General features: G+C 32.8%; 2 protein-coding genes across 4 annotated transcripts; one reads left to right on the top strand and one right to left on the bottom strand.

Moving 5' to 3' along the window:
- Positions 1 to 856: 856 nt before the first annotated feature.
- On the top strand, positions 857 to 11,077 carry LOC126832828 (uncharacterized). Of its 3 annotated transcripts, none has more exons than XM_050563815.1 (10): positions 857 to 931; positions 2,196 to 2,578; positions 5,713 to 5,945; positions 6,022 to 6,136; positions 7,618 to 7,744; positions 8,603 to 8,789; positions 8,932 to 9,076; positions 9,766 to 9,879; positions 10,403 to 10,498; positions 10,583 to 11,077. In XM_050563815.1, the coding sequence occupies exons 2-10, from the start codon at positions 2,525 to 2,527 to the stop codon at positions 10,721 to 10,723; spliced, it is 1,212 nt and encodes a 403-aa protein (XP_050419772.1). In that variant the 5' UTR covers positions 857 to 931; positions 2,196 to 2,524; the 3' UTR covers positions 10,724 to 11,077. The 3 variants fall into 3 exon arrangements, with proteins under 3 accessions (XP_050419772.1, XP_050419773.1, XP_050419774.1); XM_050563816.1 differs by having other exon boundaries at positions 10,587 to 10,743; XM_050563817.1 differs by having other exon boundaries at positions 10,568 to 10,677.
- A 784-nt stretch (positions 11,078 to 11,861) lies between these two features.
- On the bottom strand, positions 11,862 to 18,793 carry LOC126832745 (transcription factor HES-1-like). The gene is made up of 6 exons (XM_050563645.1): positions 18,440 to 18,793; positions 13,722 to 13,817; positions 13,504 to 13,635; positions 13,227 to 13,406; positions 12,633 to 12,836; positions 11,862 to 12,517 (listed from the first exon to the last, which is right to left on the bottom strand). Exons 1-6 carry the CDS (start codon positions 18,656 to 18,658, stop codon positions 12,350 to 12,352), a joined length of 999 nt encoding a protein of 332 aa, XP_050419602.1. The 5' UTR covers positions 18,659 to 18,793; the 3' UTR covers positions 11,862 to 12,349.
- Positions 18,794 to 18,882: the final 89 nt, after the last annotated feature.

Genomic DNA, 18,882 nt, shown 5'->3' with positions numbered 1-18,882 from the left:
TTGCCTCTTCAACACGCCTTATCTCATAGGCCAGTACTACAAAATCGAAAAAAACCCAACTTGTAAAGCAATTTTATGTTGATTGTTTTAGTGCCTACATCCTAACACTATGTACTACGACCTTAATTATTTAGTTATATTATACACTTACATAATATATCCACTTGAATTCCGATAACGATGTAGCAAAAAATACCTACCTGTTACTAATTGACGAGGACAATTTGCTATATAGAAATGTTGCAATCAACATGATATAATATACAACACAATGAGTAATGAATAGAAGCGCTCCGAGTCAGCATTCGTACAATTGCCATTTTGCCGTTTATTCTAATATATTATTTACCAATTGGCAGTTTTCAAAACGCTGAACTCATCTACATCCTAATTGCCAACTGGCGTTTGGTAATAACCTATATAGGTACTTACAAACTTTTATTTAGTTATTTATATAATAAATGTCGATAACCTAACCTCACGGGAAGTAAACACTGAGACATCAGACATAAATACAATATAATAAATCAGTTCTCACTAGAAATATAAGCAAACCTCAAAAGTTCAAAGTTCACAGTGTATAATGAATTACAAAAACGTACATTACGTTTTTGTTCGGTAGCTTACTAATTAATTAAGTTATCTAACGTCTAACTTACTTAAGTATTATAAGTATAAAAATTGTAAATCTATCGTATCGCCTAAATCTATAAGTCTATAGTCTAACGTATAGATACAGCAAAATTGAAAACTACAATACTGCAATTATGTTTCAAGAAAATGTACCTAAAAACTTAATTAAACTAAGAAATATAATTGATGTATAGTTATTTTGTTGATATTCGATTTTCGTAAATAATAAGTGTTTCGGACTATATTTTCACCTGGGAAAATGCAGATAAAATAGGTGACCAAATGGATTTGTAATATAGTAAGTATAATATAGATCTTGGGCGTGCTTAGCACCTCTAGTTTTGAAATTAGCGCCCCAAATTTGTTTAGTGTTACATACTGTCAGTAGCGAGGAGAGGGCATTTTATTGCCTCTGGATCGTATTGTCTATCTTATTAATTTTAGTTATATAAATATATGAAAGAAACGAGTTAAAAAAAAAAAATAGGCGGATCTACAGTTGTGGACTTATTTTCATCTTGTGTAGTCCGATCATTAAGACGCACGTGACGTAGCGTAGCGTAGAGGGCAGTAAACTGTGTCGTGAACACATGATGCAGGACGACATAGGCTCAGTACTGCTCTGTCCTTCAATATACACTCTTATGTTCAAACCAGTAGACCACAGAAAATTTCACTGTGTGCTGCGCTTACCGCTACGTCGCCCGCGTCCTAATGTGCGCCCGACCTAGTGTTGTCTTATGCATGAACATAAGAAAAAGAAGGGGTTCAGAGGGCAAATGTGTTTTTTTTTAAATCCCCACAAAAGAAAATTGTAAATACTACTTTACTACAGTGGACTGAAATATTAGTCACTATAATATATTTAGATTTTTAATATTATAACTAACAAAATTAGATTATGGGACTTTTGAAAATAAAACATTTGGATTTTGCCCAACTGTAGCCTTCCTAAGGTATATGGGATATGCTAATAATAGATTTAAAGGCCAAAAAGTATTTCACCCGGTGCTCTTTTTTTTTTCTAAGGATTGTTATTAACTTTCAAATTTAAAAGCATAGGTATATGATTTACACAAAAAAGGAATGTTACCATAAAAGTAAAGCCAAAACCCATAACTCAGAACCCTCGATGGTGTTAGGTCGACTTCCAATAACCTAAAAATAAATCTGTTACCCTATTAAAATTCTATTTTACCTGCTCTCAATATGTTTTACATGGGAAAGAGCTCGCGGTAATTTCTGTTGGCTATAATTACTTTTGAGTGTGTACATTATAAGAATTATAGCAATAAAATAAAAACGGTATCTATCGCTACAGAATTTTTAGGTCAAGTAATTTGGATTAAGGGTTGCGTACGTGGACAGGAGACCTTGAGACCTCCTATCTGTAGTAGAAAAATGTTGACCTCTTTGCGAAAAAATGAAACCTATTATGTGTTTTATAACTTTCATACACATCGTTTTGGGCAGCACCTATAAAAATACAATATTTATCGAGAATGCATACATAATTTTTTTATTAGTATTAAAAAATATATATGTACTGTGTGTTTTGCAAGGTCGCGCGTCACTATGGTTACGTACACTACAAATCGGTAAAACTTCAGCATTCTATACGCATTTGTACTATATTGATGACTGTGAGCTCGTTGACCGCAGTGTGGTATTGTTTCTAATTAAAATATAGAAAGGGAAACCAAAAGTAGCCTTTATAAATCCAGGATCCGACGTGTAACATTATATTTTTTTTTATCGTTATATTATAAATATATATATATATATTAGAGTTTACCGTAACTATAAGATTTTCTTGGTCGTTTACATTATAAGTGTTTCGCAATGGAGGATGGCGGGTGGCAAGGAGAAGATATCAAAAACGACATGGTAAATGAGAAGTCTAAAAAATATGGGATGTGCCCCAAGCACTCACGGAAGCATAAGTGTGAGTATTGATATTTAAGGGAATTTTTTTTTTAATATCAGTGTTAATAATTACCATAAACCGCAGGTTGAACAGCGAATTGAAAAAAAATTAATGGTTCATTAAAATTGAGTAGTTCAATCACAAGTTATAAGTTGATGTCCACTAAAAGTGGACAGTCAAACTTTTAACGAACGTTCACCTATTTCAGATTTCTGCCCTTTGTAAATTATATAATAATATTATCATTTTGTATGATATATTTATTTAAAATTTATTTATTATTTATTAAAATGTTGGTATTTTCTTCAAATTTAGTTAGCTAAGGTCGCCAACATCAATTACGAATTAAAATGTTTTAGCGTGGACTTTTGTTTTAGAAGCTAATATTTATTTTTAGAGAAATGCAATAACAATTATGAGTTATTAAATAAGCAATAATAACAGCAGAAGTTTCCACGTTTAAAACCTAGTTATTGCGTAGAAAGTGGATATTTTGATTTTTTAATAGTTTTTAAAGACGTACGTCTGTACTTTTTATTTTTTAAACTGAAATAAAGACTGTTGAGACACTAGTGTTATAAGAATTACTTTTAGTTTTTACTAAAAAAGAGTGATAAGAAATGTAAGTGCGCACTTATTTATTAATTTATCGACTATCTTTGTTTTTCTACACATGCAGGCATTGTTTAAAAATTAAAATTAAAAGCTCATCTTATGCCAGCTCAATGTTACAGCGTCTATTTTCGTAAAATGTAGATGTTCTAATAGTAAATAAATAAATTATAATATAAAATATTCGAAGATAAACAACAATAAATTTAAAAAATGAAATAAAAATAAATTTAATAGAATATAGCAACTAAACTCTATTTGGGACATACATAAACGGTCGCGCTTATGCGTCTGATTTGAAATAATGACTATAGAAATCTAGTTTATCTATTCATGGAAATTGGAATTAACAGTTCAATAACTTGTTTAGATAATTATTATTATTATGCGAAACAATTATTTTCATTTTACTCTGGGTTTTAACGACATTTCATTAATATTTTGATACAAATTAAATGTATTTAATTAATTTAAATAGATGAACTTAGATGGACTCATCTAAGGACTAAGAGTTCAAATGTCGTAAGAGGTAGACCAGTAAATAGAGCGCGGAATTTAAATCTAGGTGAACAAAAAACCGTGAAATTGAAATTTTTGACTAACACACTTTTACTCTGGTTCGGATAGAGATAAAGTATAATCATTTATATTTTATTATACTTTGTACGTTATTTAATAGGAATATTTTCATATTTCATATATTTTAATAAATAGACAATTTCGTATTATAACCCAATTTTCATATTGGACGTTTATTGGACATGATCAACACTGGACAATTTTGTTAATTGGATATTATTTTGCATTGGACGTTAGCACACAATAGACATTTTTGTGTGTTGACTTCAGCTATATATTATTTCATTTTATTTTTGATTGCATTTTCAATGAAGTTAAAAGTTAAATTTAGGTAAATACTTCAATTTTATAAAATTGATTTTGGCTCAACAAGTTTAAATGATAAGCGTTTAACCTTATATTCAATCGTAAAACCAAAGATTTAACTGGTTTAAGTTAACTTATATATGTTATAACCAGTTGCACATGATTAAATTCTAAAAAATGCTTTCTATGTAGGTATTAGTTATTCACGGCATGTACTTTGTAATTAGGTAAATTGCAGGAGTCTTCTTAGTGAACATATTATATATTTTTTATGTTTGTTATTATGTTCTTAGTTGAACATAAATTATACATGCGTAAAAAATGGTAAAACAAAAATCAATTGTTTCAAGTTCATATAATATGACAATGACAGTAATATATAGGTCTAGACGGTAGATTAAAAGTGGAATTTAATGCTGTTATTATTATGACATCGCGTGATAGTAAAATAAATACCTATAACAATCATAACGTTCAATTGAAATGTAAATGTGCTTGTACAAAAACCAAAGAATTACTTTTAATTTTATATATATAGATAATAAACCAATAGTCCATGTAGAAGTATAGTCTATAGACTCTTTGTAGGAAATATATCTATTATGAGATAAATGCTTATTAAAGTTCTTAGTATTACAAATTGCAACTGAACTACATCTAGTTGAAAAAGAGGTATTTTAGTTTATTAAAAAAATTCCAACTAGATTATCGAGAATGAGCGCATATGTAATCACTAATCAGAAATGATCATTTTGGGTCTTGTGTATCGTGCGTAAATTATCAAAAACTAGATGTAATACAATGAAGTATTGTTCGGACTTCGGACAATCAAAAACATAATAATATTGTATAAACGCATTTTATAGTATTTTAGTATAGAATGTTATTTATTCGGTTGCATAAACTATAAGATACCCTATATAATTTGATGTTTATATGTTCCTTGGCAACCACAGGAATTTAATAAAATACATGAATTTATAAAGAAGCAGGTTCGATGCACTCGTGAAAATAATAACTGTTTACTTGAACTTTCAAGGCGAAATCAATCAAAAAACTAATTTCAACATTATGAATATTTGAAAATTATTTAAATTTAATTGCAATACTTCATGTCGAATTTCAGTCCAGCGTATGCCAAATTATGTTTGACAGATTAAAATAACTACTTAAAAAACACATTATTATACAATTAATATATATAGTATTCAAGCTAAACAAAAATTGACCTACAATATAATACCAATTGATTATAAGAGAAACTATATAGGTACGTTTTTAAATATATAAACAAACATGAAAACAAATAATATATAGTTACATCCAAGGTTGTGTTTACAATATATATTCCTTCTTGTATATTATTCATAGATATCGAAATAATACTCGATTGTCCAATGCTATATAAATATATAATCCATATTGTAAAAACTAAAATGTTGAAGCTCTATAATGTAAACTAGGTTGGGATAAATAAAAAGAGAAAGTTTATAGTTTTGTAGAGCAAGACTAAAAAACCATTTCTTATTTAAATATTTTCTAAAATCTTTTTTTTTTAATTATACCCTTATTGTAATAGTGTCGATACGGTACGAACATGATCTAAGTAATCGGTGAAAATAATTAATTGTACTTTTTTTTATATATATATATAGGATAGCATGATGGGCGGTAAAGAATCCAATATCGAAATGTATCAGAAATTGGAACGTGACATCAGCCGTGAAGAACAAACGGCACCAGCTCCTGCCTTAGGGCATGAGATGGCAAAACTGGATCGGTTTGTATCTGACATAGAAAATCTAATGGGTCAGCTGAGTCAAGAACGATCTGCCGACGTCGAAGTCATTTCTAGCGATAGGTTCTCTCAGAAAAATTTTAATCCCAAGTACATACAATCGTTATTCGTTTACACAGGCAAACATTTTACATTGATTTTAATTATATTTGTTTATTTTCCACAGGATTATGGACGAGAGTGACAACGCTATAAAGATCGTAATGACAGAGTTGCAGGTGCACATGAATCAATCGCTCGCGATCGAACACGAAGAATTCATAGCTAATCTTAATAGAAAAGTACATAATATCATAATCATAAATGTAGTTAATGGAAACAGTAAATCTCAACAAAAACACTTCATCGGCTCAGTGTAAATAGTTGCTAAAAACAGAATTCTTTTAACATAACTTTAACAGATGTGAACTAAGCAAGTCATGCAAAAATCTAAATTTAATTTACTAGGTGGAAATAAGTAAGCTATTGTAGAAAAACATACATAAAACTAAACTCTAAATTTAGATTTTTACATGGCTGACTAAGTTCCCATACTACATCACATCTTTTGAATCTTATGTTACATTGTGTTTTTGTTGAGAAATCAGTAGTTTTTTTGTATAAAAGTCAAAATGATACGGAAAATTTACTCCTTATTTCAGAAAGTAGAATTATACGAAATACCCGCGTGACTTACTATTTGTACTCAATAAAAGCGGAAAATGATAATATTATTCGGGATTTTTCTAAAAACCTTAGGGCCTACCGTCTAGGATGTACAAATTGTGTTAGTAAAAGCTGATTAATACACGACAGAAAACTAATATATTTTTTTGAAAAACTATGATTATATATTATTAAAACAAATTACGTAAAAAGTTATGTAAATTATTTATACAAAATAAAAAAATCAGTTCAATTAATATTACGGTTATAAAAAATATGTATTCAATGTTCAAGGGAATGGTAAAATACGACCAATGTGTTTATTGGTTTTTACAGTAGTTTTTTTTTTAGGTAATATTATTTTGTCAATATTTAAAAAAAAACATTTTCGCGTTCTACACGTATGTTTAAGACAACTCCAAATCATTTAATTGTAAGTCGAATATCAATAAAGACTGGGATTATTGTATAATAATAGTTAGTGTGAAAATTAAGAAGTACTGGCATAAGATCATTAAAATAAATAAGGAGTAAATGAAACGGGAACCACGTATTCGATAATGCATTAAAATTGCATAACTAAAGCGCCGTCTTATCGTTCATCTAACACCACTGTGTTCATACACCAACCAATTCCTTTGTCAGTTGTCCCATTGTGTACATTTTATTAAAATAATTCGATTATATTATAATGTTTATATGTTCTGTCCAGAAACTCACCTAATTGATTTATTTGACAGCCACCAACTATAATTAATTGGGAAAATACAATAAACAAAGCAAAGGGTATAAAATGTCTCTGAACTTCGTTTTTAAATACATCAGTCAATAAGTCTATACGTTTTATCTTAATATTTAAGAACTTTATTTTATTTATTGCAATTCCATAAATGTATATAATATAATTCCATGGATCAAGAACAAACTTGCAATTAGATATTAGTAGACAATAAATACACGACATCCAAAATTGTCAACCGATAAAAGTTAAAATGTTCTATAAATGCAAACGAAGTTTTCTATAAATAATTTTTTTAATCTGTATATTTTAAATGAAGACATTTTCTTATAATTTAATACGCATATCAAGTATTATCTACTTTTATGTATTTTTCAGTCATTAAAATTACACCATTTAAACTGGTTAAGCCAAATGCGAGCTAGGAGCGAAGAAGAAATATCAAAACTTAGCGAAAGAGTACAGCATTTACAAAAACTTTACGAGAGCCAAGAGCTGTTAACTAGTAAGTAATTAACAACATTTTAACATTATTCACCTCGTACATTTACTATGTTGACGATCTACCAATACGAGCAACACTTACTTAGTTAAAAAGCCAATGGGGTCGGGGCATAGTGCGGACAAAGTATATTAGGGAGAGGGAGGTCACAGGTCTATATGGATTATTACAACTAGTGATAAAGTCACTTTGAAATAACGCTTCGATGCGAATCTGTAATGGTATAAATATAGATAAAACCATTGTAATTAATGGCAATAATGTGTTCAAAATGTATTTTTGGTATTAGGGTGGATACAATTAGGGCCGATCGTCTGTCTATGATAATTTATTGACACAGTTACCCATTATATATTGTAATTAAATATTAACAATATAATAAAAATATTTTCAAATATACCTGTTAACTGTTGAATAACTTACATACTTTTTTCGGAGGTTTTCTTTAATAAAAAAAAATATTCACTACAAATTTTTAAAATAATTGCATATGTTACTGCGTCATTCTACCTTTCATTTAATTTTCAAACCTTAAACTTCATCTAAAAATCGAAATAAATAAAAAGACATTGGTTCAGCAGATTAGACGATATCGTGGATCCAAACATAAAAACACATTATTGTAAAAGCAATACCTTCTTAGCTCCGCATCTCGGCTAAAGATTGCCTAACATCTATTGTTTTTATTAGACTAGGATTATAAAAATCCTATCCACAAAAATATTTCAATTTAACGCTGCATAAACAGCAGTCTGTAGTGAAATATTTTTGTGAAAATGGTCTTTATTCAATAAGAATAAATTCCACAAGTGACTCTAAGTTTAACTTTGTCTTATTTAATGTTTTTATTTTTATTTTCAGGGGAGTTATCGAAAGGCAAACAGGTAAATACCGATGATCTGGAAAGGGAATTAGACAGGGTTCGGAGTTACCGAGACACGTTGGTCAGCGGCGAACTATCGTGGAAAGACGCCACGCTATTCGCCCAAGATTCGGCGGACTATAGTCTTACGGCGTACAGGAGTTGGCATTCTATGAGAACAGAAATGTTAGTATTTATAAAAAAAAAGGTTACGAACAGTGGAATGCCTAAAGGGGAGGTTTCGAGGTTTGGGATATAAGCTTTGTGAATCGTATGATTCAAAATAAAATACAGTTTCCATTACAATAACCTAATATGCTTTCCACAGAGACGAATCAATAAGATTTCGGCAAGCGTTGAGAACGAGAGATTCGATGCATCAAGCCGCACTGTGTGTTCGTATGGCGCAGACCATGTTGCCCGGTGTGCAATTCCCGTACTGCACGTCAAGAGAAATATTTGCTATTCTTCAAGTAAGTCAACTGAGTATGTTATCATCATTGTGCTTTTTGGGCTTTTGTACGGGGATTAGGCTAATTTTGATTACTCAAGGGGGCTCCATACAGACCATTTTTAAGGAGTTTTGTATAGGCAACATTTAAGAAAAAATTGGCTTAAATAAATTTCGACCATGTCAATAAATTTACCGGTTAATTTGTATAAGCTTCAAGGTATTATTTTTTATTTAAATCATTTTGTCTATGAGTAAACGCCATTTTAGTTAATATAACATACATTTTTTGTTCCATCACACAGGCTCAACCAGTAATCCGATAAGGAATATGAAAACAGATTTGAATTCGTCATGAAACTTACTTGAGATCGGTCGACGTACTTTTTTGATATCTTATTCCTACTATGTATAAAATACGTTTGAACATTTTATAAAATTTCAACATTTTAAAATAAAATTTAGAAAGGGTTAAAATTAAAAATTGAAAAAAGTACCTCGACCGATCTTAAGTAAACTTCATGACGAATTCAAATCTGTTTTTAGATTGCTTATCGAATCACTGGTTAGGCCTGTGTGATGGAATGAAAATGATGTATTTTGACTGAAAAAATGGTCTGTATGGAGCCCACTTAAGTAAAAAAACACATTGATGCATCAACGTTTTTAGCTCAACATTTATTAACTAAACCAGGCTGAATTGAATTTAAGGTAATCGAGTATTTATTCACCGATTTGCAAGTACCCGAGAGATATAGTCATGCACTTGAAGTGTACAAAAGTTTCAATAAAAGAGCTACGGCGTTAACCAATTGGCTGAGACAAGTATGTGTTTTGCTCATAACTGTAGACAACGTTTTTTTTTCCACAACATTTTCCTGATAATAGTATAATTGCCTAATCTGAACACGTCACTCTACACGTCCATTTCAACAAAATCTATTTCCCTAAGTTTATCCCTCTTGTTCAATGTCCAACTCTCATTTCCACGCATCTCTACTGACCTCAGTCCTCACTAAAGATGTATCGCATTTTCATTTCTCTCTGAATGCCACGTTGACACCTCTTTTTGGTCACAAAACACCTCTGTTGTCTCTTTTCCCAGTCACCCAAACATACTTTTTCTCCTCGCACTTTTTCGATTCCTCCATTCTCTTCTTGCATAATTGATTTCTATTCATGTCTACAATATTTACAACTAACTTTCTAAGCAGAACACCCTTCATCTGTAATCATTTCATCACTTTACTCAAATCACGCTAAGCATTATTTTCTCAAACCATTTCCTAAACGATTATCTGCATCTCCAGTTTAACCTCTAACACTTTTGTTCTTGTGCCGTGTTTAGACTACCGACGATACCATACACAAAGACGTGGAAGAAGTCGACGATCGTATCAGCGAGGTAGTCAAGAGATTGCACCGGGAGAGATTGTTCTTGGGGGTAAAACTATTGCTATTAGTCAATATCGTTGTTTATTATATTATTTTCTTAAATTATCGTTTTTTAAAGAGGAATTTCCGTTAGACAGGGCTCAGTGAGACATTTACAAAACGGTACGGCAGCACACCATTAACATCACGGCAACCGATGGCCAACACATGGTTAGAAAACGCCATTGGACCAAAAAAAGAATACATAGAGTTGAACTCTATTTTGCGAAAATGAATTATTTATTGTCTATATTTCATTAGCTATACAGTAATTATTTTTGGCGTTATAAAAATGTACATTTTTCTTATTCTTGTAATTTGGTCATTTATTATTACTACTACTGTATACATAATAGTATAAAACCTTAAACCATTTCTTTTAACTCGCCATTACGTTTAAAACTATTTATACCTCTAACCTTTTACTTTGCCATAATTTATTTCCATTCACACTCGTCAACATAACCGTATTTAAGTATAAATTATGATGCAACACGTTAGGATAATATCTACAATATGATAATTATATCTATTGAAATCAATCTAAAAATAAATATAGTTTGAAATTATCAATAGTTTCAATTTTTTAGTCATGGTATAATATAAAGTCACTTCGTCGAGCTCAGCCGTCTAAATACAATAACTGGAATAACTATTAACTATTTAATCTTTGTAGTTTGTAGTTAAATAGCTACAAAAGAATAAAAACTATTAACAAGGCGACTATCTTTATTTTTTTCAATAAACACTCGATAACAGTTTCAATAAATTATTATAATAAAAATAAAAAATAAATCTACATTTACACAATAAACTTAAAATAATGAGAGATAAAAATGTAATTTTGTCATTTGATAGCTAAACAAAATAAACGAGTACTAAGTTATTGTTACATAATAATTGTTATTTAGTACGACTAAAGTTATTGCGAACCTCCATGTCTAAAAGAAAAGTATTTTTTGAAGCTCTTAAAAACAGCTTAGTCAAATGTATTATATAATAATAAATTAATCTAATATATTTGTCTAATTTAATTTCTATATGTAAAATGAATAATTAACATTACAAGGCAAGCCAGGGAAGCCATAAGTAACGTTACAGAATATAATAAACAATATTATGATTATGAATTATAGTAAATTAACAAAATGTCATACATATATTATAACAAAGTTGCTTCAAATGTCTAATAAACGTGATTTTTAATAAAATTAAAACTAACTTTTGAACGCTACTCAAGTATAAAATGTGAACGAACAAATATTTTTAATAATGTCGATTAATGCTTTAATTGATGAAAACTGCTTACGTTCTAATTTTATATTAGTTAAATACATAATATATATATATATATATATATATATATATGATTATATAGTATATTGCACAATGGTCGTAAAAAAAGATAAACAACAAGAAAACAGTGTCAAGTTTGTTTATAACTACAAAAGTTCTAAACTTAATATTTAAGAAAAATAATAATTATATAATAGTAGCAAAATTAACATTTAACGTAATGAACGTTATGAAGAGGTATTTATTCATTATTAATTTAATTATAATTAATAATTATCGACGTCTAGAGAACATAATTTTTTGGTCTGTGAATGATACTTGATATTATTATATGTACCTACTCAATGTGTGTGTTTTTACAGACGGACAGTCAAAAAATCGTGCATCACTGATTATGAAATTAATACATTTTATTATAGTAGTTGTATCACAGACAGGGGAAATAAAAAATAAAAAGTTATTGTTTCAAGAGATAGTAAAAGGAAAACAATAAGTTTACAAAATAAAGTCTAATATTACACAAGATATCAGGTGATTTAATATTAAAAAAAAAACGCCCCCGATTTTACCAAGGTCTCCACATGCTGTCGTGTTCGTGTTCTCTTTTCACGCTAAAGTCGATGGGCTCTTCGCCTTGGGGTCTTCCTTCTCCTCCTTGGTTTTGCTGACAGTGCACGTAGTGACTTGGCAACAAGAACACGACTTGACCGTCGGGCAGTTGTGAGGGTATCACCTGTAAGTGTCGGAAATTTCAATGAAAATGTCGCCTTTTTTTTTTGGTTACAATCACGCATAATGCAACAGTAAATAATACAATTATTATTATACTATTTGTGTTATAACCTAACCTGTACGACGGACAAGGGTTGTGTAGGATCGTTGGACGGCGCTACGACTACGCTGGCTGTAAGTCCGCTGCGATCGATGGTCGTCTTATCTTCTATGCCGACGGATTTGCTCCGGGTGCGTTTTTTGGGAGGTTCGCACTTGACGCGTTCGTTTTTGCCGTCGTTGGTGCTACAGTTTGATTCATCGTCTCCGCCAATCATGTCCTGATAGAAATTATTCAAATTTCAGGTTGCAGTAAATATTATTCTATAAATCTACTTTAGGAATCATTACACGTCCTAGAATTTTTTATAGCACATAATCGGCATGTTGTATAAGTGTGAAAACCTGTCAAACCCATTGGAAAAAATGTTGTTCTTTTTTAATACTGTAAAATTTAAAGATTGATTCTTAGCTCGATATTCGGACCGAACCTGGCCGAGTTTTAGATTAGCTGGTTATGTAATATTTAGTTGTACTATTATATTATACTTGCAAAAAACTATGGATTTTTTTTTTAACATATATTTTTGTTAAAAAGTCGCGAAAAATAAGCTCAGTGTCAAAGTTGAAATATGAAAATATTCAATTATTGTACTAAGAAGAAATCTTACGTCGGGTATGACTACCGTGGAGTTGCTAAAGTCCAAATCGATTTCCGACGAACAGGTGTCCAAGTGCCTTAAGAGTCGTTGTTTGACGGCCGGTTCAATCACCGTGGCGCCAGGCGTGAGTAGAGTACCCGTACCGGTACTACACATGTGTAGTTCGGGGCACTCTAAAAATCTGGTAACCTAAGATAATCATACGGTTACATGTTTAGAAATAATCAAAAATTAACTAGGGTTTAAGGTAGGCAGACTCAAGATGAGAGTCCCATGCTTGTAATACCTCTCTGGCGCACTCTTGGAAGCCGGCCCGATATTTGTTTCTTACGTCTGAGCTCAGGACTTTCTGTCGTTGCAAATGGCGTACAGTAAGCTCCAATATGTCAGCTTTTTCCAATTTTGAATGTTTGGTGTTCTAAAAAACGACAGCACGTCCAACGGGTTTAGCGTACAATACAAATAACAGAACACACGCGAGCATATTATTATAAAAATGCTCACCTCGGTCCTGGTGGAATCTAAAATGAGAGTTTTCAATAGCGCTAAAGACTGGTTTATCCTCGCTCGTCTTCGTTTCTCCATTAGTGGTTTGTTTGCCTGCAACACACATAACAATTACATTAATTACAAATTTAAGATTATTAATCTAGTGCAAGGAACTGTGTACCTACAGTGTAACTCTGCACAATTATACTAACAAATTTTAAAATAATTATGTCATACCAATTTGGGAATGATGATGTTAAAAATCAATTACCCTTAACGTTGGAACATATTTAGTTTACAATTTGTCTTGTTTTTTTATTATAAGAAAACACATCATCTTAAATGTCATAAAGGTTTCTAAGAATACTTGTTATTTTTATGATTTTTGAACTGGTAGCTAAAGCAAGCCATCATATTTTATTCAATTAGGTTTGTCCCGGTTGTCGGTAGAACCATCTTGAACTTCTAATATCTACGAACCAGCCAAAAGCAAATAAATGGCAGAAGGTAAAAAAAAAAGCTTTACAGTGTTATCCTAAAAAAACCATAGAGGTAAAGCCGTAAAGGCAGTAGGCGGTGGAAGTGAGGTATACTGAGTACGCGACGTGTTTGCGGGGACATAGGCCTGACCATGATTTATGCACGCGAGCACACACACAAAGTGCCGCCTCCCGTGACAGACGGTAAGGTGTGTGTGTGTGTGAGTGCGCGTGTATGCGGCGGCAAAAACGGCCAAGTAGCACGGACAGTGGGAGGGGGGGGGTCCACAAGCCGCCGGGGTAAGGGAGGGTTATCCGTGTCGTGACTGACGTCGCGCTGCCCGCCGTCGACACGTTCCAATGCTATATCACACCGTGACACGGTACCGCACATTGACGCGGCCTCCCAGACGCCTGTAAAAATAAACCGCACACCGGGACGACGCAATTGTTTTCCCTCGGTTTTATCTTCGGTGCCGTAGATAAAACCGGCTTTGCGTTTCCATAATAATAATAATAATAATATTATTATTATTATTATTATTACTGCGCGCCAACGATGGGAAAACGATGCGGCAACATAACGACGGCGCCCGGACGGGTGGCAGTCGTTGCTTTTATAATGTGACCGGGTTTTAACAAGCTGCCGCCTTTAGCTAACGAGCGGACGACTATCCAGTGGTCCGCAAAGCGCGCGTCGTGGCCTCCGCCGGTCTCAAGTAGAGACGGTCGGTCAAGTAATAATAAAAACACAATTTTTAATTTTAACGTAAAAGAACTTAATGCAAAATACGCTGTCGCGATAAAGATTCGAGTGTACACGACAACAGGAAAAACGATCCCGCAGGACAACCGTGGTAAATCAATCATCGAAAAGATACTCGACACTTTGTCGCTTAATATTATGAACTATACCACAGTGCAACGTATTATAATCCATTAAAAAAAATGAAGAAAAATAAGTACTTATTGAAAAAAATCAAGAAAAAGGATATTCGGGAGAGTCAACGAGTATAAAAACAAACGGAAAACCATCAGATCTTTTTGCCGCACCCTGTATTATAATAGACCTCATCATGTGCATAGCAATATACTTTCCCTTAAAAAATTGAAAAATGTCATTAGATCTTCAAAATATTTAAATATTTTATTCTTGAACACGTGCCCCTAACGGGATATACTGATATCGAATGCCAACTATTAATTTTCTAATTATATTTGCCAGATAAATTATGAAATTAGTCTATATTTATACAATTGTAGTAATCTAATAGTACAATTTGAGAATTGAGTGTTTCCAGTGACATATTTTTCTAACGATAAATTGAGTAGGCATTTGCTTGCCTGACGAAAAGCTCATAGGAAAAATTCGATAAATATAAATAACGATTTTTAAACAGCTTTAACTTTAAGTGGAATTTCGAGTGTGACAGCGAAAAAAGTAATTTAACCTTTCAAAAAAAAAAAAAAACCCCGCACTAACGCTTTGGCATCCTAAAGTTAGACATCTCTGATCTCAAGTCAACACAAGGTTTTGCTTTTGGCAGTCCTTTTATCGCCTTAGTTCGATTGTATAAATATAAATATATATAAATAATATAATAAATAATATATTATAAAATATATATATATAACATATATATACAAGTAAAAATAACGTTGAGACACGTTTAGCAACCAATGTCTGTCTAGAATCTAGATGGTCACGGACGAGGGCGTCCTTGCGGATCACGGTGTACAACCGAAGCGACGAAGCACGGGCGGCGGACGGACCATAAAGCCGCCGCCGACGCGACGGTGGACGATGGGGTGTACACTCCGCAACACACTCCGAGTCCCGATTTAGTATAGAAGGTCCGCCGGCGGCGGCGGTGGTGGTGGCGGACGGCGGTAGTAGACACGCAGCAGACAACAACAAACAACGCCGCCGCCGCCACCAAGTATATACGTACACACATAATATATATATATATATATATGTGTATAAATAAGCAGGCACGCTTTCCACCACCGCCCACCGCCGACGAATCCAACATCGCGCAATTATTATTACCGGCAGCACGGGCCGCCGACCAGATATCACACACACATACAAACAAGCGCGCACGCATGGGAGGAGAACGAAAATGTTCACACGCGTAGGCATGCTACACCGGAGGCGGGAGGGCCACCGGGTATACGAGGCTCGCGCACGCAAACCCATCCGACGGGATCGGTTGTATTATTATAACATAATATAATATATACATATATTATACAAACGTTGCGCACCCGATGCCACTGTTTGTCAATGGCAATACGTTTGCTCGGTCTTAATGGGCAAACGACAAATATCGAAGCTAAAACATGTATAGTAGGTACTATCAGTATGTCCAATATGTGAACCTACTTGTTTTTGTTTTTTGTCGCCACTGCAGCCAGAGATGGACTTAGGCACTTTTGCTGTTTGAACTATGAAATACAAAATAGTATGAGAACACATTATGCTCGAAAATCGAAGCACACACGACTGATCAAGAGTTTCAAATTCAAAGTAGACCAGAGGATAAAAAAAATAATTTAAGCACTTAGTCCTGTTTAAAAATGAAGGAAATTGTTTAATAGGAAACGTGCCTATGTTTCTATGTATCTAGTATAGATCTTTGAAATAAATATTGCAGGCTATTAATTTCTGAACTGCCTGTTTATCAGAGTTAGTTTAGCTCAGATCAGCTTAGCCGCCTTAGTTTTACAGATGAAACAAAGCTGTTGGTTGGTCATGGAAGTTGTGTATTCAATGTATGTTTTCTTAAAATTGCAATTCCAACTGCCACGTTAATGGTTAATTAAAATAATATCCATACTTCTCGCTGCTTTTAACGTTATTGCAAACGTATACTTAATGCTTTAATAACGAGTACAGAATACCCACAATAAGTATGTACAGAAACCATAACACTGCGTGCGTACGATACCTTAATAGGTCGAAGACTGAGCCGGAGAGAAAATGCAAAATTATCGCAGTTTGATGGCCGTTGGAAAAGTTTGAATAAGTACAAAATACCCAAACGAAAAAGTTTTGAAAAATAATAAATTTCGATAACGTTCAAAATGCGAGAAATACGAATTCGTGAATAAACGTCGTCTGCTTTATGTAAAATTATTGGGGTTTGAAATACTATTGTTAAAAAGTGTAAACATGGTAAACAAGCAACATTTTTACTAAAAAGGACGTGTTTTAACTTTTAGAGTCTGCGCTCGTACCAATTCTGCCGCAAAATAGTGTAAAGAGTTCAGCTCTTTCAAGACGCCTTACTGAGGTCTGAGAGTAGAGTTTTTAAATCTAATATAATTGTCTACTAAGACAATATTATTGTAGGTATATATCGACTTTGGTAATTTAACACGATATACACAATTGCATCTAGTGTACACTCAATCATATGTCACCGTATTTGATCACATATTCACATCACATCGGTTGAGTGCAATGCAGAGTTCACTTGCTGCGAACATAACATTAATGTTTATAATATTCTACATGCGATGTCGTTGTCACGGATTCTTTTCAGTCAGTCGTAACTAATCAGTGCACGCGTTTTTATACATGAGATATTTTGTCAAGAGTTGTCTACTTGATTTTTGATTTAATTGTTAGATGAGTTTTACATGAGAAAATTAAGTTATACATTTTTGTAGAACCAGTTCAACCGAACATTTCATTCATATTCTTCGTAGAACTAAAATTCAAACACCATTTAAAAAATTATACTATCAAGTTTTGAAACTAAAATATACTAGACAATATTTGTTTGTAAAATAAGCGTTGTTTATACAAGCTCCTACAGTAAAATTTAAATTACTTTGAAATTTTTTTTCAAATTTCAAGTCTTAGCTCTTTTTTTGTATTTTTATAAAAAAACTTATTTTCTAGTAAAAAAATACTCAGGCTACAATCTATTGTTTAATAGTCTAGTTCGCATATACGGTATACCAATAACACATAGACCAAAATGGGGATATATTGCAACCGAATTGGGCAAATTATGTTAATGCAATTTTTTTCTAGAAAAAAACCAACAATGTTTGTATTTTGTTCAAATATAAAGTAAATTAACTTCTTATAATTAAAACAATAATGCAGTTATGGAAAATTGTCAATTACAAATAAATTGTACATATATTTTGTAATTCCTTTACACGATTATAAATTTACCGAGTGTGGGTACTCAAAACATCTACGAATGATCTAGGAAAATCAAAAGACTCCCTTACCCTTTTACCATCCTTTTGATTAGAAGTTTGTGAAAACACCAAAGAAGAACTAGTAACGATGGGTTCCCTCTTGCTGAAGGGATGCACGGTGGCCGTCACAGGGGATACGGCGACGGTGGCAGCGGCGGCGTTGTTGTTGTTGTCGTGGACGCTGCTAGAAGTGGATTCGGACGTCGGAACGGGAAAAGAAGGGTCCGATTCACATTTTCCTGTCATCATCAAACACGCGCGCGTTTTACGACAATCGTTTTTGTAGCCGGACGCCCGTCACATGTTGCGAACGCAACCGACGTGTGACTACTACTATGACTGCGGCACGGCGGCTGGCGGTGCCGCGGCTCGGTTCTCTGACGACGGTAATGAGAGAAGCGAGAACTCGACGCCGCCGGCGGCGGCACGGGTGACCCGACCGCAGTGTCGACACCTCTCTTCCGCCCGCTCGG

The sequence above is a fragment of the Adelges cooleyi genome, unplaced genomic scaffold (genome assembly GCF_023614345.1).
Source record: "Adelges cooleyi isolate 19-005CV unplaced genomic scaffold, UGA_ACOO_1.1 ACOO_flye_CR_arks_rails_tigmint_CR_PRNA_167, whole genome shotgun sequence".
Taxonomy (NCBI): Eukaryota; Metazoa; Arthropoda; class Insecta; order Hemiptera; family Adelgidae; genus Adelges; species Adelges cooleyi.
The sequence above is the reverse complement of the archived record's forward strand: the minus strand, read 5'-3'. Positions and strand labels throughout refer to the sequence as shown.